Source organism: Toxorhynchites rutilus, chromosome 3, assembly GCF_029784135.1.
Source record: "Toxorhynchites rutilus septentrionalis strain SRP chromosome 3, ASM2978413v1, whole genome shotgun sequence".
In the NCBI taxonomy this organism is placed as follows: domain Eukaryota; kingdom Metazoa; phylum Arthropoda; class Insecta; order Diptera; family Culicidae; genus Toxorhynchites; species Toxorhynchites rutilus.
In genome coordinates, this window is record NC_073746.1 from 47,032,216 (window position 1) to 47,059,662 (window position 27,447).

Genomic DNA, 27,447 nt, shown 5'->3' on the forward strand with positions numbered 1-27,447 from the left:
CGCCTAATGCAGAACAATAGCAAATACACTTCATAATGAAAAGTGGTGAACAATCTCTTTCTAGCAAAGCGCCAAATTAGTTGCTTGGCGAAGTCATGGTCCTTACTCCATCAGCCCCATAGCCAATCAAATAAATTTGGTATGCAATTTTGTTCCTCTTGAACAACGAAACCATCTCGTCATACAGCATTGTAGAATCCATTTTGGTAACCTGTATACCATTTTTAATAACTGTTACAATAAAACTAGCACAAGCTGGCTTTCCAACCAACTCAATAAAGTCATCGCCTTTAACCTTTTTGACCAGCTTCAAACGTGTTTCAAACCGGTCGCAGATGGCACGAGAATCACGACCTTGAACTGGGCCAAAGCAGACATCTTTTGCTCGTTTACCTACGACAGCATGTGTGACCGTACGAAGTGATTGAAAAGGGCTTAGATCTGGTGAACTAGGAAGCATTCATGTTTGCCCAAAAAGCCGGTTGAAACACCTAATGATCATTCCTGTAAATTATTCCACGCTTGACTTTACGACATTAAAACATTCGTTTTCTAATATAGAGCGGTAAAATTAACGCATCCCTCAATAATAACAAGTGGTAGTTTGCCGCGTCTGCAAATATCTTCCCAAAAATGTCGTTAACCTTATCCTTCCAAAATGCTGTATTAATCTTTTATCTTGGAGGATGTTTGAAGTCTGTCTTGACGTAGGCTCCGTCGCTCAGCACCTCGAAATCGGAATTAATCTGCATTGTCGAGTACAGTTTCCGGGATCGTGTTTTGGTCGTTTCGTTCTGTTCATCGACGCAGCTGGAAAGGCTACCTTCCCATAAGTCGACAGTCTGGCATGTTTTTCAGCCCGATGCACGGTTGTAGGCAACACTCCCAGCTTATTTACGACATCTTGGAAGGAAAGTTTGTGGTTCCACTTGAAGGCGCTGGTCACTTTTTTTTCGTCGCTGTCACTTTCGGCTTTTTTCTCTCTGGCCCAGGCTTCCTGGGTGTCGACGCACGTTCCCCGAACACATTCAGTGCGCTTGCGAGTAAAATTCTGATGCGTTGATGCTTGATGATAACTGAAAAGCAAATGGCAAAATTGAAATAAAGACATCATTCTGCACGAACACCAACATACACAAATGAGGAGTGTTTTGGTTTTCAAATGCACGATTGAAAGAAATGCGTCAAGCTCAACCCCTCACGACTAAGGGTTACTCGAATTTGGATCAAATGTGGTGGAACAGGAGGAACAATTGACATTTGAAACGGCTTCAAGGTCAACATGTTTAATGTTTAGAATTTTACACCATCAGATTCAAACAGTTGTCTAGTTATGTACATATGTTTGTCTGATTCTGTGGTAGATATTACTATGTCACATTTGTCACGTTGTGTTTCATCACAAGATTCACAAATCTGTACTGATATAACGATATAAACTGAAATATTTCAATATTTCTTTCAAGAGATTTCAGTGTAGAGTAAAGTGACCAGATGGTCAGAGGTCTAACGCGGGACACAAAGAACAAAACGTTATGTATATACGTTATGTGAACATAAACCATAGATTAGTACTTACAATATCATCTCTTTGCCACTCCTTAAGCCGGGAGATCGAAGCAACCGGCCAAACGGTGGAGAAGAATCTGGCCAAAATGGACATTTTGATGCGGAAGCGTTAGACGAGACCGGCCGTATCTGAGCAGCAGGAATTCACCCAGAAGGAGTAGCTTGAGGTGCTGGTGAAAAACTTTTTTCCGGCGAAAGAAGTGAAAAACTTCTTTTCGTACTCATAATGAAAGACTAGACGTACTTGATGCTAGAATTCAAAGAATGGCAGGGGACCGGGTACTTTACGTTCCCCAGGTAAGCGATGACGTCAAATATATTATTCACATCAACTTCTGGAAGAAAATCCTTCTCTGACAGACGTGAAGGGAATGTCCATGCCGCTCTTCTTTCGAGTCATATAGTGTACGGGGAAATATATAGTACGAAGTGCTTGCCGGAGTTGAGAAGGTGATATGGTCTTTATGCCGAACCTGGGATCAGCCCATTATGCCAAAAGATCACTGGAGGATGGATCGGCTGGAGATAAACATTGTCGCGAAGACCACCAACCTTCCCAAAATTCCCCAGTTGCGCCTGATAGAAAACTTTTGGGCGAATGGCCAAAATAGAGATACAGACGACCACCAAAGCCACGAAAAGGTAAGGTAACACGCCGATATACATCTTTTCATCGGCCATGGTTCAGGTTCCGGCCAACTTCCGTTAGACCGCCCAGCGCTTTATTTACGATACTTCATCAAACAACTCTGCCTCTTCCTGTCGAGTATACACTAGTTCTTCCGGCTCATTTTAAACGTTAAGCCCTGACCGAGCTAGGGGACTAAAGATGAACTGTTCGTCTGACTCACGTTGGTCCCTGCGGATCAATAGGGAACTTAAATAAAAATCATTTTCCAATTTTGTTGCTGTCGCTTCCAGTTGACACTCTCTTAACAATAAGCCCAATGTCGATGCGATGAAAACAGCTCAACGTATTAATCTTTGGATTAATCTTTTGAACAGTCTGCCAAATAAAAGTTTTTTTTGAGATTCATCCATTTAAGAAAATCAACAAGATCAAATTGTGATATTGAAATATATTGATATCGCGGGACATTTTCGTTTCTTTTGCCAAATGCCGGACGTTTCGCGGGACATTTTCATGAAATGCGGGAATGTAATGCGTAACGCGGGACGTCTGATCAGTTTAGTGTTGAGCCTTTATGTGGGGCAAGAAACACATATCATAAACTGCTTTTTATTTACTTGATTTCAATCATTTCAGGCATCCCCAATCAACTTTTTCTCAACAGCCGCATTAGCAAAGTCTAGGCACAACGATGATGGTGATGATGATGATAATAATAAACAACATCCCGGACGATGGAGGCAGCTGGGCGAAAAGGGTTCCGAATCGATGGTCACTGTCCGACATCCGAGGGATGATGAGAAGCAGGAACATGTGGCATATGACTTTCGCTTGTTTATCTAGTCCAGCGAGGAAATGCTTGCCGCGATGCCACCCACAAAGGCGCCAGCAGCAGCGATACCATCGCAGTACAGCTTCTTACGGTCTCATCGAGCGCAGTCGAGCGTTCGAGGGGCTAGAGATAGGAGGATGCGAGGGGTTAGTAAACTTGCTTCTACATTGCAGCTCTCTGAAATGAGAGGCTGTCGAGTTGGAAAAATATTTGAAAGAAGCGTGTTTCCGAGTGCACTTGCATTCAATCACAATATTCCCAACGATAGATAACAGTTGGAGGGACTATCAAGCCGTAACGGCGGTCAGATTCAGAGATGTTTGAAAAGGGTCGACAAAATTTAATATATTTTCATTCACACTGTGACATGTTGGCCAAAGTAATATGATATTTATTGAAATGGTCGAATTATTAAAAACTTGCTTTCACTCATACCGCAGGATAAATTTAGACGAATAAACGAATAAATGCACAGAAATATCCTGAAATCATGTATATGTCAGAAGTCCAGTGTTTGAAATTGTTGGAATCTTTGCAAATATGCACCGTTACTGTACAGAGCTAGCAAATTCTGCTCCCAGCAGAGTGTTAGGTGCCTGTGAACGACCAATGGAAGTTAAACGGAAAAGTTCTCTAAAAGCCAAGTACGTATGGGAAAACTCGCATACAGAGAAAAAAAAACCTTACAGCTCGTTTTGCATTGGTTTTGCGTTAGGTTTTCAGCCCTGAAACGGTCCGGTGCGGTCAAGTGTTGGGTGTCAGTTTTGAGAACTTCTGCAAAAAGCACAAGCCCATGTTTCTGTATCGGAGCGGCTGCTGCCATAACTTGTTTGGCTGTAAAGGGCTCCCCTTTCGAAAGGATGAACAAAAAAAAAAACGATGCGATATCATATGTTGCAAACGATCTGGCATTCAGTGGTGTCCTCGGCCCGAGAAGAGTGGCGAATTGTTGGGTAGAATCTGGCAATACCTGTTGGTATGGTGGGGCTATAAACGAAATGGAGATACGTTTTTCTGGGTTGACCAAATAGTGGTGCCATTCTGATGAAAGCAGCGGTCGCACTGATTTGATTTCTAGGCGGTTGACGAGCCCAAAATGAAATGTTGATCTAGGATGAAAGAGCTCCATGGCATCTATTAAATTCTTCCCCCAAAAGACTATCGAAATGTTTAAGGGCAATTTGAAACAACGCACGTTATTATTATTGAATGGCGTTAACGTTCCCTATGAAACTTTTGCCGTCTCAACGTATGCATTAACGTCATTTATTAATACATAGTTGAGATTTCTTAAGCCAAATAACACGCTTTGAATGTATTCCGAGGGGCAAGCTCTAAAATACGCGTGACCACAGTGCAAGTCGAAGGAAATTTCTTTGACGAAAAATCCCCCGGGCAGAACCCGAACACCCGGCATGATAATGTGAGACGCTAACCACTCGGCCACGGGTGCATGCAAACGCACGTGGAAGAGGTAATACTTCCCCCGTGAAAATAATTACTCTCACCTCGACTGTGATTCCGGGCAGCGGGAATACCATGAGCTCTGGGTTTCCTTTGGGTGTGTAACGGAAGAACTCCCGTTTGCCTTTGTACCACTTGACAGAGTATAACGCGGCTCCTTCCATGTCGTAATGACAGATCAAATTTGCATTACCACCTCGGCGAATGGCTGCCGGAACGCTCACACGGACGTCCTTCAGGGTGATCACGAAATCTGGAAAACGTAAGGAGTGGAGAAAATGTCAGGTTAGAGGAGGAAATTCTTATTAACATCTTCTGGCGCGAGTCAGTAATTAAAATGTGTGCACGAGATAAATGTTTAATCGTTGAGCGAAAATTTGATCCTTCATGACTCTAACCATCCTTTATGTATTTCTGTTTTCTAATTGTTGTGTTTTCATACATGGTTTTTCCTTCACGACAAATTTACTACAATGGTATCGTGAGGCGACGTGTCCTTGAAGTCAGATTATTCTCCCGTCGCCCTGCGAAGAAACTCTTGAATTTACAGGATGAAAAATCAGGTAAAGGGACTTTCGTTTGCTCAACCGGGTATTACCTGGGATGTGAAAAAATGGCGAACGATCTTATTTAGTGCTGAGCCAAAGTTCTATTTACTTGGAAGCGATGGAATTCTCCGTCTACGTCGACCAATTTCTTATGGAAAACAATCACACTAGCTGACCCGGCAAACTTCGTCCCGCCCAAAATTTGGTTTTTGTTATCAATACCTTCAAACATTTACGTTTTCTTACTATGAGCAAGTTGATGGGCCCAATCGCAAAACTGTTCATTGATTGATCTTCTATTCGACCCCGTTGAATTTACCTTTTACTATAAAATTCCTAATATTTCTAACAAAACTCATCATTATAATATCAGATTATTTTCAGACACAATTCTCGTTCAAGATTTTTCAATAACATGCAAATAACATGTTTCTCCGTTACATGGAATAGATGTTTTATACAGAAAATATGATAGAATAAAGACAGCCCTAAATCGGACGAGTTCCTCGAGTTCTGCTCTTATCAACATATCCGGCGAACCCTTTTTTGGTATAGATAGAAGAAGATATACAAGTGCGTTTCATCACATTAAAATCCATTGCCAGCTTCGAACAAAGATCAATTACGCTAGCACAAACAACAAATGGCAATTGTCACTAACAGCACTTGTCACTATGTAATTGTAGAACATATAGGAATTTAATTTTCCGAATTTTCCCTTTTTCCTTCAGAGTTTTCCGAAAATTTTCAATTGTCATGTTTGGAATGGTTGGATGGAATGGAATGGATGGTTGTATTCACCATAGAAACGTTTCGTTTGTATTCACCATAGAAACGTGTATTCACCATAGAAACGTTTCGTGCCCCGTAAAACCTTCATATGCCAAATTTGGCTCCATTTTCTTGATTAGTTTTCGAGTTATGCAGAAACTTGTGTTTCATTTGTATGACAGCCCACCCTTAGAAAGCAGGAGGAGTGTCTAACCACCAAAGAAACATTTATTGCATCCTAAAACCTCCACATATCAAATTTGGTTTCGTTTACTTGATTAATTCTCGAGTAATGCAGAAATGTGTGTTTCATTTGTATGGCAGCCCCCCTTAGAAAGAGGGGTGAAGAGTCTAATCATCTTAGAAACATTTATTACACCCTAGAACCTCAATATGCCCAATTTAGTTTCATTCGCTTGATTAATTTTCGAGTAATGCAGAAATTTGTGTTTCATTTGTATGGCAGACACCCCCCTCCCCCCATTAGAGACGAGAGTGGAGAGTCTAACCATCATAGAAAAATTTATTGCATCCTAAAACCTCCACATGCCAAATTTGTTTTCATTTTCTTGAGTGATTCTCGAGTAATGCAGAAATTTGTTTTTCTTTTGTATGGTAGCCTACCTAAAGAGAGGGGGTGGAGAGTCTAACCATCATAGAAACACTTATTGCACTCTAAAACCTCCATATACAAAATTTGATTTCATTCACTTGAATAATTGTCGAGTAATGTAGAAATTTTTGTTTCATTTGTATGGCAGCCCCCCCCCCCCTTAGAGAGGGGGGTGTGGGAAATATGATGAATCTGTTTAAATTCTATGATTTTCAATAATTAGGTTCGACAATTTCATTTCAAATTTCTTTCGGTTTTCTGTTGGGATGATTAAAGGTATGGATGAAATAACACTACAAATTTATAAATATAAATGACAGTGTAGAGAAATGCAAAATCTTATGCGATTGACAAACACAAGTTGTCGCGTGTGCTGGCATGCAAGAGAGTGATGCATGCAAAAGAGAGAAAGAATCCGACAGGGGTTGCAAACAAAAGAGAGAGCAAATTTGAATGCGTTCCGCGAAGGATGTTGATCTCTCGCATCATTCAGTATTCTATCTTCGGTGCAGTAACATGTGAAGCAAGGAAAAAATATTGGCAAACGAGGAATACGACAGGGGGGTGGAGAGTATAATCATCATAGAAACATTTATTGCACCCTAAAACCTCCATTTGCCTAATTTGGTTCCATTTGCTTGATTGGTTCTCGAGTTATGCAGAAATTTGTGTTGCATTTCTATGGCAGCCTCCCTCAGAAAGGTGGGAGGAGTGGTGAGCCACCTTAGAAATGTTTTTTGCCCCCTAAACCTCCACATGCCAAATTTGGTTCAATTTGCTTGATTAGTTCTAGAATTAAGCAGAAATGTATGCTTCATTTGTATGGCGGTTCCCTCCACCTCCAGAGAGAGAGGGGAGGAGTGTCTATTGACCATGGAAACGATTCGTGTCCCCTAAAACATTCGCATGACAAATTTGGTTCCATTTGCTTGATTAGTTTTCAAATTATGCAGAAATGTGTCTTTCATTTGTATGACAGCTCCCCCTTAGAGAGAGGGGTGGAGTGTCATTTACTGCACCCTAAAATTTCAATATGCCTAATTTGGTTTCATTTGCTTTATTAATTCGTGTAATGCAGAAATTTGTTTTTCATTTGTAAGGCAGCACCTCCTCCCCCATCCCCTTAGAGAGGGGGGTGGAGAGTCTAATCACCATAGAAACATTTATTGCAACCCCAATATACCTAATTTGGTTTCATTTTCTTGAATAATTCTCGAGTAATGCAGAAATTTGTGTTTCATTTGTATGGCAGTCCCCCCTTAGAGAGGAGGGAGGGGTCTCAAACTATCACGAAAACCGTCCCCGACCCCAAACACCCTTACATACCAATTTTCATGTTGATCGGTTCAGTAGTTTCGGAGTCCATAAGAATCGGAAAGGCAGACAGACAGATATATATATATATATATATATATATATATATATATATATATATATATATATATATATATATATTAGGCTGTCAAAAAAGTCCTGCGGTATTTCCGCGAGGTGTCGTTGTAAGCGCGTAGTTCTAGTTGTATTCATTGTATCGAGTCATACTATAGCTTGTTGGAAAGGTATTATAATATAGTTATAATATAGTCATTGGCAGTGTTTTGTTTGGTTAAGTCGTTCGTCAGTTATAGTGTCGCAAATATGGAGCAAAATAAAGAGAAAATCCGACATATTTTACAGTACTACTATGACAAAGGCAAAAATGCATCTCAAGCTGCCAATAAAATTTGTGCAGTTTATGGACCCGATACAGTTTCCATTTCCACCGCACAACTATGGTTTCAACGTTTTCGTTCTGGTGTAGAGGTCGTCGAAGATGCGCCACGCTCCGGGAGGCCTGTCGTCGAAAATTGCGACAAAATCGCTGAATTAGCCGAGAAAGACCGGCATAGAAGCAGCCGTAGCATCGGCCAAGAGCTGGGGATAAGTCATCAAACCGTTATTAACCAAAAAAAACATCTTTGACCGTATCGACGCATGTGAATCGCTGCTGAATCGCAACAAAATCGACCCGTTTCTGAAGCGGATGGTGACTGGCGATGAAAAGTGGGTCACTTACGACAACGTGAAGCGCAAACAGTCGTGGAAGCCCGCTGAAGCGGCTCAGACGGTGGCCAAGCCCTCATTAACGGCCAGGAAGATTTTGCTGTGTGTTTGGTGGGATTGTCAAGGAATAATCTATTATGAGCTGCTTCCCTATGGCCAAACGCTCAATTCGGACCTGTACTGCCAACAACTGGACCGCTTGAAGGTAGCACTCATGAAGAAGAGGCCATCTTTGATAAACAGAGGCCGCATTGTCTTCCATCAGGACAGAGACGAATGAACTCTCAGAGTTTAAAGTCTCTCTAATTCAATACCTTCCTTCCTTCCTTCCATCAGGACAACGCCAGGCCACACACTTCTTTGGTGACGCGCCAGAAGCTCCGGGAGCTCGGATGGGAGGTTCTTTTGCATCCGCCGTATAGTCCGGACCTTGCACCAAGTAACTACCACCTGTTTTTGTCCATGGCGAACGAGCTAGGTAGTCAGAAGTTAGCCACAAAAGAGGCCTGTGAAAATTGGCTATCCGAGTTTTTTGCCAATAAGGAAGCGAGCTTCTATAACAGGGGTATTATGAAGTTGGCATTTATGAACAAATGAAAATTAAAAAAAAATACCGCAGGGCTTTTTTGACAGCCTAATATATACCGCGAATTTGTGTTTTTAAAGAAACTTCTTTATTTATTATCAAAATATATATTAATACCTCCAAAATAGGCCCATTCTGAAGAAATGTACTTTTTACAACAATTAGCCATTCCATTCCAAACCAGAACCGATGGTTCTCAGTATTTCATGAAAAGTGGTAGCTTTGTTTCTTATCGCAAATATTAGACCCATATTTGAACATTTCGATTTTAGGGTGGTCCGAAAAATCTCTTTTTTCTATTTATTTTCCAAAAATGACGTTTTTCACATATCAAATTAAAGCCAATTAGCTAATCTTATTTGCAAAAAAAATACTACAGTTGCAGGAAATTTGTACTTTGTTTTCGTTATTATTCATTGTATTACTTTTTTATAGTTTTCATGGTCTCGGGACCAAAGGCGCTATATTTTTTATATTTTTTTCCTGAAAACTTTGAAAGTTACATAAGTCATATAAAATATCTCAGAAAAATATAGATGGACAAAACGTTCGCGAACGGTACGAATGAACTAGTTCGCCAAAAAGATTGAACTTTTTGTGATAACATTTACTGGATTGTTTGTGAAAATTGAAAAATGGCGCGAATTACATAGTTTCACATACAATTTGCGACTTTTAAGAAGACACTCCTTTTCTTTCCCCAGTAATTAAGAAATAAATTTCATAAGAATTAGAGATGGTTCTATCGAATCTAAGATATCATTGCCAGGACAAAGCTATATTGAATAAACGAAAGAAACAAGATGACCGATCGAATAGTATTTCTGTAGGGACGTTTTATTAATGAAGATTTTTTTTTATACATTTATGAACATCGATGTAAGAAAACCAGAGAATGTCAAGTTTTTTTGTGTTAATGTTGGAATATCTATTTAGATTTTTTCCTCAATAATTTTTTTATCCTATCTGTTTATTTTATTAGGCTCATATAGCCGAATTAATTCGTGTACATTTTTATCTAACGATAATTGTGTATATTACACAGTAGCCATTTTTGGCGTAAGAGTATTCTTATCTCATCGATATACATTTTTCTCTATTACACAGTAGCCATTACGGCGTAAGAGTATTCCTATTCTATCGATACACATGTCGCCTTTTCTCGGCATGAGAATATTCCTGTTGTTCGAATTTTCGCGGTTTGGACCATACACAGCGGCACTGTTGATATGAGGCTTCCATTGTTGTGTTATTAATAGTATCGTGATGGAGTTTGCTTACTTGAAGCGGGAGTGAGCTTCTCCATATTTAAATCGATGTACCAAGCAGGACTCGGCAAAGTCATATTGAACTGAGGATCGTCAGGGGACTATGAAGTCATCGGGCTTCGCGTTCAATTGGAAATGAGTTTTTGCTTCTTCCAGTAGTTTCTCTGTCAATATAAATCAAAATCATTCGGCCGCTTTCGTTGCTATCAGCTTTACGATGGTTCTTGTTCATTTCATTTTTCAATGTCAAATGAACTTCACGGCATATTGAAAAGGGCGTTAAAATATGTACGCGGGCAACGAGGTACATGCCTGGGTGGAGTAGCAGTGGTGAAGTGGAGTCAGATTGAATGGAGAGACATATTTATATTCATTCGTTACGTTTATAAGAACAGCCATTTGCTTCTACTAGAAATGAATTGACTAGCATCAAGGGCGAGGATAACTGATGATCGGGTCATGTTTGATGGCGAATGCGTTCATTGTGTAGCAAGTAGTAAGAGAGAGGCGAACGTTCAGGAAGTAGTCCTGCTCGAAGCAGAGCGACTGAGAGGAGAGTCGATTTTTATGCTTCGTCTTCGAAAATGTTGAACCCTGGTAACAAGCGATAACACTCTGAGAAACGTCTTAGCACAACTGTTTAATTCAGTTCCACAGTTGGTATTCTCTCGGCCATAGTACTCGTTATCATACAGTGGAGAGTTAAAGTTCAAGACTATTTTTCTATGTGGATAAACCATTAGGATTAAAATAGTAAATGATCCTTTCATTTTCAATTCTGTAAGGGTAGGTAGAAACAGACTCTTTTCAAGAACCGCGCTCCAACATTATCGAACAGGCATGCGGGAAAATTGAACTCGCAAATAGATGTGCAAAGCACGTGCCAAAATTTCGAAGCACGATGTAATTATAGATATTATTCTTGGTCACCATAAGACAGTTTCTGGGGTTGTGTCCCATTCACCCGTATTTCATTCACCCGAAACACGTTTATCCGAAGCACATTTACCCGAATGTAATGCATACGCGAATGACATTCACCCGAATGTAACAAATACCCGAATGTAAAATATATCCGAATGGACATTTACCCGAATGAACATTTACCCGAACGGGATGTTTACCCGAATGAAGAAGGAAAAATTCCGACTAATCAGTTTATGAGTTTTGTCGAATCTGCTGTTAGGAAGTTACGAAGTAAACTGAGAAATTGTAATGAGGAAATTCGAAAAAGATGTTGAAGGCTTCGCTGTGTCATTTTTAGAAATAAGTGTAGGCACAATTGACATGCTGTCTTCTGTTCTTTCAGTATTGGTCTTTAAGACCAAGCGATCATTCAGAAATGAGCATGGGTTATGAAATATTCCAAAAATTAAACAGGTAACTTTAACATAATTTTTTTAAATGAAATTGTGAAAAGAATAGATAAGAAAAAATGGTACTTACATATTTGCCGCCGCAGCGCAATTTTTATCATGAGTTTATTATTTCGTGATGAAATTTTTTTGAGATCAACGTAATGGGGGCGAAGTCCCCATTTAACGAGGAGAAGGAATCGAGACGGCACCAAGCCGCCGAGGTGACGCAATCCGAGTAGGCCGCCGACCCGCCGTCGGAAGCGGCGGCCTCTTGCAAGCAAACCTGTGTTCCACCGATTGCCCGGTTTGTTGAAACATAGGAGACGATCCTTTAGTCAGGTCCGACCGAGCGTTAGCGAGCGTCGGACTGCATACGTTTATCTGGTGCATTACATTTGTCCGGTTAATTATGCATGTCATGCATTTTGATTGCCTGGTTGCAAACGTGATGCACCAGATAAACGTATGGCGTCCGACACTCGTAAACGGGCTGCGTCATCCATAAGAATGGATGGACTTAATAATACGTTATAAAACTGCATTATTTCATTTTTCATTATTTTGAAAATGATTTTATTCAATGCCAGTATTTCTCGAATTGTACTTCCCACGAAAAATACTTCTTGAATGGAAATGAAAGTATGAGAAAAATATGATCTTTATAAAACAATGATCAGAATTAAATATACAAATACAAATACAAATATAGTAAAATTTGTGTATTATTTGAATATATCCTTCTTTTGAGTAAGTGTCGCTTTCGGGTAGATGTTACATTCGGGTAATTGTTACATTAGGGTAACTGTCGCATACGGGTAAATGTTACATTCGGGTAATTGTTGCATTCGGGTAAATGTCGCATTCATGTGAGTGTTACATTCGGGTAGCTGTCGCTTTCGGGTATTTGTTACATTCGGGTGAGTGGAATTCGGGTGAATGTCTTTCGGGTAACTGTCATTCGGGTGAGTGGGTTTCGGGTAAATGTGACACAATCGTATCTGGTGTCTGTATCTTAATCACTGAATCTTGATTTCGATTGAGATTTCTTTGGTTTCTTCATAGTCCACATTTCGTAGTGTACTATGAATAATTTGGGAACCTCAATTTATCTTCTGTTCGAAGAATTATGTATTCTTCTGTGGTGTGGAAAAAACAATATTTGATTATGCAGGAGGTTTTGACATTATGGTGGTTTCATTGATAAATATTAGGCTGTCAAAAAAGTCCTGCGGTATTTTTTTTGTTCATAAAATTAGTTACAATCATCTGTTTTAAGTCAAATATGCGCCGTTTTGTTCGATGACTTGTTCCCAACGAGATGCCAACTTCATAATACCCCTGTTATAGAAGCTCGCTTCCTTATTGGCAAAAAACTCGGATAGCCAATTTTCACAGGCCTCTTTTGTGGCTAACTTCTGACTACCTAGCTCGTTCGCCATGGACAAAAACAGGTGGTAGTTACTTGGTGCAAGGTCCGGACTATACGGCGGATGCAAAAGAACCTCCCATCCGAGCTCCCGGAGCTTCTGGCGCGTCACCAAAGAAGTGTGTGGCCTGGCGTTGTCCTGATGGAAGACAATGCGGCCTCTGTTTATCAAAGATGGCCTCTTCTTCATGAGTGCTACCTCCAAGCGGTCCAGTTGTTGGCAGTACAGGTCCGAATTGAGCGTTTGGCCATAGGGAAACAGCTCATAATAGATTATTCCTTGACAATCCCACCAAACACACAGCAAAACCTTCCTGGCCGTTAATGAGGGCTTGGCCACCGTTTGAGCCGCTTCAGCGGGCTTCGACCACGACTGTTTGCGCTTCACGTTGTCGTAAGTAACCCACTTTTCATCGCCAGTCACCATCCGCTTCAGAAACGGGTCGATTTTGTTGCGATTCAGCAGCGATTAACATGCGTCGATACGGTCAAAGATGTTTTTTTGCGTCAACGTGTGTGGCACCCATACATCGAGCTTCTTTGTGAATCCAAGCTTCTTCAAATGGTTAATAACGGTTTGATGACTTATCCCCAGCTCTTGGCCGATGCTACGGCTGCTACCAATTTACAAGAAAGAGCTCAAAAATCTAGCAGAAAATTACAGACCAATTTCAATTCTCCCTGCCTTCTCGAAGCTTTTTGAAAAGGTTATACACAACAGATTAGCAAGCTTCTTTACAACTAATAATCTTATAAATAAGAATCAATTTGGTTTTCAACCTCGATCAAATACTTCTAGTGCGGTGGTTAGCCTAATGAACAATGTCCAATCAAGTATTGATCAAAGAAGATCATATTAGTTGAGATGTTCAAGGAATTTGACTGTGTTCAACACGATATTCTGCTATTGAAACTCAACAGATACGGAGTACGAGGGAATGCGCAAAATCTAATACAGTCATATCTGTGTAATAGAAAGCAAATTGTTGAAATCAACGGTCACAAAAATGAATGAGTCCACAGGATTTGGAGTGTTCAACAAATTTTTTAGCACCTCACACAGTCTTCAGTATCCTTGCTCAGTGTATATTGCTGAATTGGCAGCAATACACTGGGCGCTGGACAGCGTCGCCTCACGACCTGTTGAACACTATTACATTGTAACGGATAGTCTGAGCTCTGTCGAAGCTATCCGTTCAGTGAGGCCGGAAAAGCACTCGCCGTACTTCCTTGAGAGAATACGAGAAATTTTGAGTGCTTTATCCAGACGCTGTTATGTCATTACCTTTGTCTGGGTACCTTCACATTGCTCAATTCCGGGTAATGAGAGGGCTGACTCATTAGCAAAGGTAGGTGCAATTGAAGGCGATATTTATCAGCGTCAAATCGCCTTCAATGAATTTTATTCTTTAGTTCGTAGAAATACCATCGTTAACTGGCATCGCAAATGGAACGAAGATGAATTGGGCCGGAGGCTCCACTCGATTATCCCTAAGGTTAGTCTCAATCCGTGGTTCAAAAGTCTGGACTTGAGTCGGGACTTTATTCGCACCTTCTCCCGACTCATGTCCAATCACTATTCGTTAGACGCGCTGCTTTTTCGTTTTAATCTTGCCGACAGTAATCTCTGCGGTTGTGGCCAAGGTTACCACGACATCGAACACGTTGTTTGGTCGTGCGAGTTGTATCTTGTCGCCAGATCGAATTTAGAAAACTCCCTTCGGGCTGGAGGAAAGCAGTCCAATGTGCCAGTGAGAGATGTGTTGGCTCGGTTAGACTTTGATTACATGTCCCAAATATATGTTTTCCTTAAAGCTATCGATCTTCGAGTGTGATTGTTCATACATCCTTTTCCCCTCCTTTTCGTCCTTCGCGAGCTATCGGTTCCCTTCCTACTAACATTAGAATAAGTTAAATTGTAAATACATATTAGATGTAAGGATAGTTTTAAGAATTGAGTGTGAAGTGTCAGTGTGAATGAGAATGTGAATGTGAATGTGAGTGCGAGTGTAAACACACATCTCCTTACATCCCATCCTTTTCCTAATGAAAATGTGACACCCTTCTAAACTCGAGTCGACCGCGAGTAATCGGTTTCCTATTTCATTAACCATAGAATTAAGGAAACAACATGTTGATATATGCTAGTTGAAATATAGTTAAGAGTTTGGCTCCATTAAACTTATGTAACTGAGCCTGTAAAAATAAACGGATTAATAAAAAAAAACCGTCACAAAAGTCTAGAAAGTAGTGTTCAATATGGTGTGCCTCAGGGCTCCGTATTAGGACCTCTATTGTTTAATGTTTCCATAAATGATATCTTTGATTTACCATTGCGAGGAATACTACAATTATATGCGGATGATGCAGTTCTTGTTTACAGAACTGATGATACAGACCAAATTTTTAGAGATATGCAATACGAGTTGAACCTAATCAATAGTTGGTTCTTCCATAACGGATTAACCGTTAATGCCTCTATAACTAAATTCATGATTCTTTCAAGTACTGATCGTTCCAGCAACAAAGATGTGAATTGAAATTAGGAAATGATCATATAGAGAGAGTAAATTCTATCACTTATTTGGGTTTAACAATACAGCAGAATCTAAAATGGAATATTCACGTTAAAAAGATCCACGGGAAAATAACTAAATTTCTTGGAATGCTTAGAAGATGTAGTTTTATGCTGCCATTTAGGCAAAGGAAGTATCTTTACTATGCTCATGTTCATTCGCAGATCACGTATCTGAATATCATTTGGCAGAATGCACCTGCTTATGTCATTAACAAAATAGCTATAACAATCAATAAATTCATGCGAATTATTTTTTGGGAACAATACAGTAACCTAGATTCAAGCACTATAGATTTGTACATATTGAATTTTAATCCGATAAAATATTTTGAAACAGCTCTTTTTGTCTATAAGTCAAAAAATAATATACTTATAAGCAGTGTAAGTTTGCAAAGCAGAAGCAAAATTCACAGATATGAAACACGATCAATTGACCATCTTAGAGTGTCAGTCCCGAGAACAAATTATCTCAGACTGGGCTGTATCTACATTGCAATAACAAATTACAATAATCTGCCAGTAAATATAAAAAACATCCATCCACTTCCAAGATTTAAAAAAGCTTTGAAGTTGTTCGCTTTTCATAACATTCCATGACATTTGTGATTCATAATATTGCAAATATTTGTTTTCCACAATTATGTAATAACATATTATTCTAAATTCTAATTCGATTGGATTCTTGAGTGCAAAAATGAAAATAAAAGAAGGACCTCAGTATCAGTCATTTTGACTGCCGAAGGTCTATTATTTTGAAAGCTTATATTGCATATATAAGGGAACTGAAGATATACAAGCATGTTGTAAAAATAGTTTAAGAAGAATATTATACCGATTATATGCAGGGTTTTTATGCCTAAGATTTAATATTCTTCTTCTTCTTGAATGGCGTTAACGTTCCCTGTGGAACTTTTGCCGTCTCAACGTATGTATTAACTAGCGTCATTTATTAATACTTAGTTGAGATTTCTTAAGCCAAATAACACGCCTTGAATGTATTCCGAGGGGCAAGCTCTAGGATACGCGTGACCACAGTGCAAGTCGGAGGAAATTTCTCTGACGAAAAATCCCCCGGCCAGAACGGGAATCGAACCCGAACACCCGGCATGATAATGTGAGACGCTAACCACTCGGCCACGTATGCACTTAACATTTAATATGGATAATATATTTCCTCTGTGGCTTTTCCCCTTTTGAAAAGATGCAATTAAATAAATAGTCAAATAAAAAAAAATTACGTAGTTATAATATTTTCAAATTGTTTAAAAATGTACTGCTTGATGTTGGCACTTTATCCACTTGTGCCTAATTAAATAAATAAAGGAAAATAAGATAGAAACATCGAGACACATTTATCAAATGTTGCTTCGAAGGCAAATTAAGATTGTTTAGCCCCATGTACCATAAATATAAATGTATAAATGAATATATGAATATATAAATTTTCTCTGAGATAATGATATTCTCCTTTTATACTCCGAGAATGATGAACACGATTTCTCTTGGTAGACGGCGCCAGTGGTTGTATGGTTAGCGTAACAGCCTCACAATCCGATCGGCCTGGGTTCAATCCCAGCTGGCGTCGTTGGGATTTTCTGAGGCGAAAAATCTCTGGTTACGTCTTCCTTCGGAGCGGAAGTAAAAGAAGTTGGCCCGGCTCATGAGTTGTTGAGTCTGATAGGTAGGAACAGGTGGAGTCGCCTCCCTGATGTCGGTGATTGGCACTAAAGTGGCGGAAATAGGCCGACGAAAAATAAGCGAAGATAAAAAAAAAAAAAAAAATTTCTCTTGGTTTAAAAAAAATGGATTGCCAGATCCAATCTTGGAACATAGTTAGACAATTAACGAAGGGAATTTTAAAAATCTTCAAAACGCCCTGTAGAAAGTTAAAATTCAGAGATGCTCTGTCTGTTATTATGTTTACGAAGTTTTGCAAAGTAGTATGTTATAAATTTTATGGTAAGCAATAACAAATCTACATGACAATTATTATGGAAATGCAAATATGTATACAATCAATTTCCTATAGTATACGCATTTGAAAATTATGTCGATAGTAAGAATTTATCGAGATGAATCCTGTTCTGGTAGCTTTTGCCAGCGCTAGAAAGCTGGAAATTAATTCAGACGGTTCCCTTGGCAATATGACGGTGACCTGCATTCGTATTTCGCACTCGGGTCGTACGAGCCATACTGAAGCCCAGTCATTAGAGCGATGCACCAAAGCCATAATGCAACTAATAAAAAAGAGAACCAGTAACTGTACAATGTAGGGCTCATTTGAAAGGGCGTAACGTGCAATAACCTGCTTACGGCCGCGATGACACTTGGCGCGCAATTTATGGGGGTTTTCAATGGGAAACGTATGACTTGCTGACTTCCAACAGAAAAGCGGCAGAACAGCGGCAGTGCAATTAAAAGCCCAACCGACACTGTCAAATAGACGCTGCAAATAGTTTTCCGCAGTGGGAGAAAGAGCATACAATGTACCATAATAATTGATTGTTGCAACGAAATAAATTAAGCTTGTTTGGAAAAATCCAATATTGTACCTGGAACGTATTGCTCTCAAACAAATCCCAGATCTGGAGATAAGCTCTCTGGTTTGTCAACAGATGCTGTATAAATAACTCGGTTGTTTAGGACCACTGCAAAAAGCTTAGCCATATTGGTGCGTTCAGCAATGTTTGCAGTCATTCGAACAGACGTCCATGTGAGGTAGAAAATTGTTTTCCACGAATCGATATCGGTACGATCGCAACCATCCGTTCGGTGAAGCTGCTCCAAGCTTCATCGTATCGTCGATAGTGTAGGAGTTTGGCGTGGTGAAAAACACCATCCACGTACCAACCAACCATCGGGGAGTTTATCGACGGTAGTACTTTAGTAGTGAACTAGCTGTCAGCTTGAAAAACTGTATCCATTCTATGTATGAACTGAACGACGGCAGTGGGAAGAGCAAAACTGTGAAAAACTTCGCCACATCACTGAGCAATCATTTATGCAACATCAAACGAGCATCGACTTGGGCTATGTTTTTGCTACTGTATATGGGGGTGTGTGTGTGTGTGTGAGTGGTATTGGTATGTGTATGTATGCCTGCAAGCAAGAATAAGAGGAAAGTGGTTCAGAAACTTCAGCTGTTTGATCGACTAACAGCTTTGATAGGATAGAAATTTGTTGTGGGTGATTTTGCTTTTGTAATATTCGCTTTGATGCAAATAAATTGCGCCAAATCGTTCTCGTCAATATTATCCTGTTAGGGGCGGGTTGAAACGAACCAATTTCTGACAAACAATATCACTGCTGTCAAACTGCAGTCCACGTGCACAGAAACATTGGAAGGCAGTGCAGGTGAATACAGATTAAGTGGAAGGTTATTGCTAGAAACATACATACATTTCGAGGGATTTGCAAGAGCTGAAGCTGATGTAGAGTGTCATCATTTCCTTCCATGAATGATTACGTGCCATTTCGCTGAAGCTTAAACAGACCACTATCGTATGTTCTAACCATGGCTATCATTGTATTCACAAGAATTGTTCCAATTCTTGTTTTGATTTTGAGAAAAGTGCATTTGATGAACATCGATTGCTATACGTGAAATGTGAAGAACATGTTTCAACACCAGCGAAAAAGAACGCGAAGGATTAGTGATTAGCCGTTTGAATACGGGGGAGCGCGATAGCGCTCCTCTTGTTGTATGCGAAAAGTGACTTAGCACCTCTTAACGTAGGATTTCGTCTTTCGGGGACATTTTTTGAAGAGGACTTCACGCGCTTTTTGCAGCGAACCATAATTTTGAATGAAATTGTTTAAATATTATTTTTTATTATTTAAAAAAAAATATTTATGTATAGATAAGGAAGTTTATGTTAGTAAATTTTATAAACCTTACTTTTTATGTGTTTTTTTCCTATTAATACAACTTTTGTGACCTAATCAGATATCTAAGCTCTTTAGTATTTTTTTAAAATATACCCAAACTCATCCGCATTTTTTGCATATACTAACAAAATTTGCTCCGCACTCAAACGGTTAAGCTATGAGAGTAATATAACTATGCTTTTCACTAACCTCATGAGGAGCTTACTGAAATCTTGGACCTCGTCAAGCGATTTCTATGAAGGGTATGGCAAAAACAAATAGGTATGGGTTCAGGATAAAAACTCAAGTCAAGAGACGACAAATGCCGTTTTTCACGTATAAACATTATTATAAACCGAGTGCAGAAAATGCTCGTATCAGCCTGGTCACCCGTCAACTTCATCGGCTAAATAGAATATCCTACATTTAGGGGGTTCAGCTCAAAGTGATCTATTATGAGCATAACGGAATCATCATTGGAGAAAGTTTTTACCAATAGTGGCCCAATTGAGCCGAGCGTTGATACTCAAATGCCAATTTGCTAAAAGACATGGCAAAATTATATCTCTGCACAACGCTCGGCCACATGCTGTAAAAATAATTCAAATACATTTTAGATTGCTTCAAGGGCTAGGAATTATTACGAGGAATCCGTATGCTGCTGAAAAGATGGGAAGTCATAGCTAGCGATGGATAATACTGCATTGCATTGTATCAATCTTCACTCTCTATCTATATCTGCTTTTGACTCTCCTACCAACATTAAATTTGTAAATAAATCTAGTTTTTACTTGTCATATCTTCAAACAAGAAGCTGTCATTTAAATCTATAAATTTTAATATATTGACTACTGAAATTTTTATAATTTTCTATTTTGCAATAGATTGTTAGGATGTGTCGAAATCGATTGATGCCAACATTTTGTAATTCCATCATGAAATGACAGAGCAATAAGCACCCAAAATTGATTGGGCTAAAAAAATATTGGGTATACTGTAGCCAAATATGTAAATGATCGTAATGTCGAATGACGACAGTGACGAAATTTGCTTTTTCATACATTTCACATAAGTTGTCATTCAAAGCTCGAACGAACTCGATTTTCTACAGACTCGAAAAAAAGTTCAATAACTCTATCATTTTTGAAATTCGGTCATATTTTTAGAAGGATTTTTGTTCTCAAATATGATTTTCTATTACCTCTTGAAGGATTCCGGATATACCGTATGCGTCATAATGTTTGCCCCATTGAACAATGTCAAAACACAAACTTCCAGAACGCAGATCCTAATAATGAAGCCAGGATCCCTTTCTCTCCAGGCATAGGTCAGATTTTGCCTGAGGCTTGACATACTCGGATGGCGTTTACAACAGGCCTTAGCCTTCTTGACGCGCCATATTGAGTAATTCAGCGGATTAGAATCGAGGCTGGATGGCGGTTAGAAATATTCACCCAGAACGGTGGATGTTCCTCAGGTACGCGTTTCTATGCCCATTGGCCACGTCTTATACTGGAAGAGAACTAGTAAAGCAATCGGTAAACATGCTCTTTTCGCTGAACAGGATTACCCGATTTTTTCGCTTGAGGAAGCTCAAAATTTTCTTACATCGCTCGACTCGTAGCTACCGGATGCCGTTGGTAATCATGTGAGTTTTTTTTCCGTGCCTTCGACTTCGTCCCGCAATCTTCCTTGCCGTAAAGTCACTGTTCACGTGTTCACGTATTGCTTCGCCATTTTCCTCATAGAACGCACTGGATTCGCCTGAATCTTCCTTTTGATGGCAGCGATAACCCTCGGAATCCAAACTGACTTCAAAAGACCTGTGGATACTTTCGTGGATAGTTTTCCTTTCTTTTCTCGGACTAAGACCCTTTTCACGGTCCATCGGGACACTCCTACGGCGATTGTAATGTCTTTCTGCGATATTTGCGCGTGTGTCAAATCACTTCGTCATGGTGCAACTGTCAAACTAAGGGAATCGGCTTCTTTTACTCGCAGCCTATTATGATATGAATTATAGCTATAGTGCATGCAAAGAAAACCAAAGCATTGAATGCACAGGTGAAGTGGGAACTTTTTTTTTTCTTTCTTTCTTTATCAAAGAGATTTTCAGCCAAAGGCTGGTTCATCTCTAATTAAGTGGGAACTTTATTTGTACGATGGTGCAAACATTCGGTTTTATTCCCGTTTCCACTTCACTGTGAAAACGGAATGAAGTGTATCCGCGATGACAACGGTCGTCGACATCTGGATACAAGATTAGTTTTCCACTAAAACATATCATTACAATATAAAATTATCTTCAGATACAATTTTCGTAAGAGATTATTTTATCACTTGAAGAAAATAAAGTTTTCCATTCATATTTTCATTCATAACTTCTATTTTGAACGTTTTCATTCTGCCTGAAAACCCATTATTATATGTGACGCTTCACTAACTCGTAAAATGTAGTTCAATGAAGTGCTGTTCATTTCCTTTTCGCCGTGAAGTGGAAACGGAAATAAAGCCGATTATCACGCATACGATATGTGATTGTTTATGTGAGAAATGTGTTTTTTTACTTTGAAGAGATGCATCAAAAATAGAACTCTTCTTTTATTTTCAAAAAAAAAACAAAAAAAGTATTTGCATATAAAACAATTTGTTTGCGCCGAAAGAGGATTTTGAGCATCCCGAGCAAACGTAATCCACGCTGCAGTGTGATAGCTTACAGAGAGAAGAGTTTATGAATTTAACATTGGAGACTGTATACAATAGAGTGCGTCTTGTGATAATAAGAGCGGTTGACTGAAGATAATCACGCATTAAAAAATTGGTTATTTTTTTAATGTTTACGATATTTCAGTACGCAACAGTGAAGGATCCTCATGGGCAACCTATGAAGATAATCGACTGCAGTAAAATGTCGACGCACTTTTTTGAAGGTTTTCCACGCTCTTAGTTTTTCGCAGAAAAATCAACATTTTTAATTTTTTTTAACCACAGCGAATTTCCAAGAGCATGTACACCGTTCGACAAACATTCAATGCGATCCGGCAACAGTTTTGTTCAAACGGTAGCGTAAAGTCATTCACAACGGACTAGTCTTGTTAAAATACAACATTTAGCTTTGGGCCGTACTGCTTGATCCACGGAAGAACATATTCGCTTAAAATCACGATGTAGATCTCCGTGTTTACTTTGTCGTTTTCTGGGATGAATACCGGGTTAATTTTTTTGCCATCGGAAGCTGCTAATCCAAACATCACAAGCTAGCAGGATGCTTGGTCAGATACGACGTTATTTGACATATAGGGTACATGATGTTGGATTGTCCGATTTAGGGTGTATTCACGAAGCTAGTAAAAGCAAATCGATTTTTCTTCATTAAAATCACATATAATCAAGATGAGTTTGGGTTTGTTGAAAAGCCTCAAGGCTCTAGTTGTTAATAATACCATAAGTCGTTCAAAATATCTAATTTTTAATGTTTTTTAACGATTTTCTCCAAAGAGAATGGTTTGTTCGGTTTTAGAAATCACTATTCTTGAATGAATAAATTCAAGTTTTCAAGTAGATGTTGCATTTATCATTGCTTGAGTTTACTGTCATCGTATTGATCCATTCATAATTTAGGCTTTCTTCAGAATATTGCTTTTCGTTTCGACATTCTGATGCAAACGTATGCGTTATCGTTTTGTGTAACAATAAATAAATACCACTGTTTATTATTATTATATGAAGTGCGCTCATACTGTCATGAAAATTTATTTACTAAGAAAGTTTTTTAGGGAATTAACATATCTAAAAGAAGATACTTTTTGACGCAGGATTACGTTTTCAGGTACATATGGGGAATACGCATAAAAAAAGGATATCGGTCGCGTCACGAAAATTGTCCAGACATATTCCATGATAGATTTATGATGTTTTAGCATCAATCGATTTGGACACTCCCTGACAATATATTGCAATCTATATATATGAAAATCTCGTGTCACGGTGTTTGTTAGCGAACTCCTCCAAAACGGCTCGACCGATTTGAGAATAGGATGGAGAATAGGATGTAAACTATATACGATACCGCTAGGATACCGATTACTATATTGTTAATGCCGATCAGAGTGATCATATGCAGAAAAAAAAAATTTGAATATTTTTTTTTCTTAAATTTGGCTTTAAACAATTCATATAACCACAAATTTAAACCCCCATACGCTATTTTTAATCGTGATTTTAGTATTTTTGTATAAACAAAATTCAAATAATTTAACCGCCATTCGTTTTTCAAACAGAACGAATTTATTTATGTTTTTAAATGACAAATGGCGCTACGCCCGCTACATCGAACTTTCATTCACACATTCGCAAGTAACCTTACATCATCTAAAGTCAGGCGTATTGCCTGCGAGCTGGAAGTATTTTTGAATGAGCACAACGAATTATTGAAATGATTCAAATCACACTTGCTTTATAATCACGCTGTTGTCAGCAATAAAACATCAAATACATTTGCAAGTCCGTGAATTCGTTCTGTTTTGTTGATCACATTCGATTAATTTCATAGATCGTTGAAACGTTCAAACACGCTTACAATACATTACATATGTTTCATTTAACACCCAAAAAATTCACTAGAAAGAATTCATATGGCAGAACAGCGTTTACCAGGTCAGCTAGTACAATTATAAAATTTACTATATATTTGTGTAAACCGCTAGGCGTTTCCCTAATACGGAATAGAAAATCGGTCTAGTTCGTATTAGAAAAAAACATTGCGATCTAGACAATCATAGTCATTGTTCAAAATTCGACACGATTTTTCGGGTTATGCTGAAATGGTCTAACAAGTTCGAATGAAATTTTTCAACTAACTTTTTTATTGGCGCGCCAGTTCAATTTATAGCTATACTTAATCTACAAAGACATTCAAATCTATTGTTTCGATACACCGCGGTTAACAATTTCCAATGGATTCGATACAGCAACAAAGACGACGATGATGACACCTAACAATGTAGCGATGATGATGATGATGCCTGGTTGTGTTCTATTCGGTACTATTGTTTCGTCACTGTTGTTTCGTCGCTGTTGTTTCGACATTGTTGCTTTGATACTGTTGTTTCGGCACTGCTGTTTCGACACTATTGTTTCGAGACTAATCTGCGTACGCTGATCGACACAAGGTAGAGTAGCTCGTTACTGCCATCAACGATGGAAATTAATTTTCTCGAACATCCTCCGTCCGTTGAAAGGTACAGCTTTCTAAACTTTGATCAGGATCGATTGGGAGGAAACACAATTTCGAAACTGCTCGCTTCATGATTCCATTTTGAGTTTTGATGTTAACGACAATTTTTACAGCAACTTTCTTGTGCCACTTGAATCTTTCCTGTAGCGAAGATATATACTCTAGTTGAAACCGTGACCAAAAATGCTGAAGGATGGCGGTGATGTGATCGAAACGTGACCTTGGATGGTTTTGACCTTTGATTTCGGGCCGAGCGACAGCAGTTAACGGTCTGAAAATCAAAAAATGACCCGGCGTTAGAGGTTCCAGATCTTCGGGATCATCGGACAGTTGTGTTATAGGACGTGAATTGAGAACAGCTTCTATACGGGCCAGGACAGTCGACATCTCTTCGAAACTGAGTGCTGCTCCTCCGGTCTGCTTTACGAGAAGCGCCTTAGTCTGCCGAATATTAGCCTCCCATATACCGCCAAAGTGTGGTGCCTCTGGTGGATTGAATCGCCATTCTATGCTGTTACCTTGGGAGTGCTGAATCTCGTTTTGATTTTCTTGACGATTAAAAAATTTCTCCCATTCTCGAAACAGATTTGCGGTGCCGACAAAATTTGTGCCGTTGTCTGTCCACACGGTTGTTGGCTTGCCTCGTCGACTGACAAACCGATCGAAAGCGGTCAAAAAGGCTGCTGTGGACATCTCGCTAACAAGCTCGAGATGAATCGCTTTTGTGGCTAGACAAATAAATAATGCGATCCAAGCCTTGTGCTCCACAGTCGATCGTTTATTTCACTGTTTCACGAAAACTGGCCCACAGAAGTCGATGCCAATTTGAAGAAACGGGTACTCTCCTTCTAAGCGGCAAGCTGGCAGGTCACCTATGTATTGGCTAATCAGTTTAGGTGCACTACGAAAACAGGTGATACAATCTCGAATTTCTTTTTTGACGGTGCTTCTCCCACGGATAAGCCAGAATTCGAACGGCACACAGAGTCGTGTGTACACCAGCGTGTAAATTGATCTTATGCCCAGCGCGAATAACGGCAGTAGTAAGCGGGTGTCTCGCGGGCAGGATCATCTGGTGCTTTGTGTCGAATGAGCAACATGATTTTGATAGATGACCTCCAACCCTGATGACGCCTCTGTTGTCTACAAATGGGGGAAAGCGTCCGCAGTGATTGATTCCTTGTCGTTACTTGATTCTTCAATTCTTTGAAATCCTCCGGAAAACATTCTCGTTGGGCGAGACGCACGAGTACCAGCTTGGCTTGAGGAATTTCTTCAGCCGAAAATATTCCATTTCGTCGAAATTCTGCATTATAATTCTGGAACATACGCTTAATGCGTGCGACAACTCGGACCATGATGTAGTACTCGCTGCAGTCGTCGAACAGCCGGAATCTTTCCACCACCCGTTGTGAAACGATCCTCGTCAGAAGCAATTTTCAAGAGTGGCTGTATCAGTTTTTGGAACCGTGTAAATTAATTTAATTATTTTTAAAATCAATCAACGAATAGGTTAGGCAATAATGTACTCAAACCATTCATAAATCGGAAGTAGTAATTTTTAAAAGATTTGTATCTTACGCTACTGGACAATAAACAAACAAACAAACAGGCATGGCGGTAATGGCCATCAACTCTGGGACAAACTCCTCGGGAACTAATTTTACGCCTTCTGACTAGGTGTCTTCCGGTTTTTTTGAGGAATGATGGTCCACGCCACCATAAATCGACTCCTTCCAGCTCATATGGCATGACCCCACGCGACACCATGTCAGCAGGGTTATCTTGGGTGCTAACATGTGACCAACAGGCAGCATCGGTGGCATTACGAATTTTGGAAACACGATTCGAAACAAAAATCTCAAGTTTACTGGGACACGTATTGATCCAGCTCAAAACAATAGTGGAATCCGACCACAGCCTAATTTGATCGAATTGGATTGATAACGATGATTTAACTTGTTCCACTAGTTAGGCGAGCATAAGTGCGCCACATAATTCCAAGCGCGGTATAGTGGTTCTATTTTTTTTGGAAGGTGCAACACGTGATTTCGAACACAGCAATTGTATAAAGATTTCACCTTCCTCGTTTCTTGACCTAACATATAGACAGGCCCCATAGCCTTTCTGTGACGCATCAGAGAATCCTATCAACTGGATCCAGTTTGTTTTAGCCAACGGAAGTACGCAGCGATCGATACGAATACAATTCATTTGTTCAAGCTGATGTCGATACTCGTTCCACGAATCTACCAATTCAGGCTCCAGCTCATCGTCCCACTTGTGTTCCATTTTCCAAAGGGTCTGCATGAATAATTTTCCCGTCATTACAACTGGACCAGCGAGGCCAAGGGGGTCAAAAAGCCTTGAGAGGTCGGATAAAACCTTTCGCTTGGTCGGAACTCCATCACTAAAGGCTTTCGGCGATACTGCAAAGGAGAAAACGTCTTGGTCGGGAAGCCATGTTATCCATGTTATAAGGGTTTTGGTTCGACCTTCTTCGCTGAATAGAACCTTTTGTTCTAATTTGACTGTGGGAAGACCAGCCAACACATTCACTCGATTCGAGCACCATTTATGTAAATCAAAACCAGCCTTTCCAAGCATTCCAATTAGTTGTTCTCTCAGTTCAAGCACCTCTTGTTCTGTTTCGGCTC

The 27,447-nt window shown here is 39.5% G+C and overlaps 1 protein-coding gene across 3 annotated transcripts in view; it reads right to left on the reverse strand.

Annotated features, from left to right (window-relative positions):
• LOC129779003 (uncharacterized) overlaps positions 1–27,447 on the reverse strand; it is a 57,260-nt gene that overhangs the window by 21,613 nt on the left and 8,200 nt on the right. For all 3 annotated transcript variants that reach the window (XM_055786232.1, XM_055786233.1, XM_055786234.1), the window contains exon 2: positions 4,541–4,749. In XM_055786232.1, the coding sequence (XP_055642207.1) occupies positions 4,541–4,749 (209 nt within the window). The remainder of the gene's footprint in view (positions 1–4,540; positions 4,750–27,447) is intronic.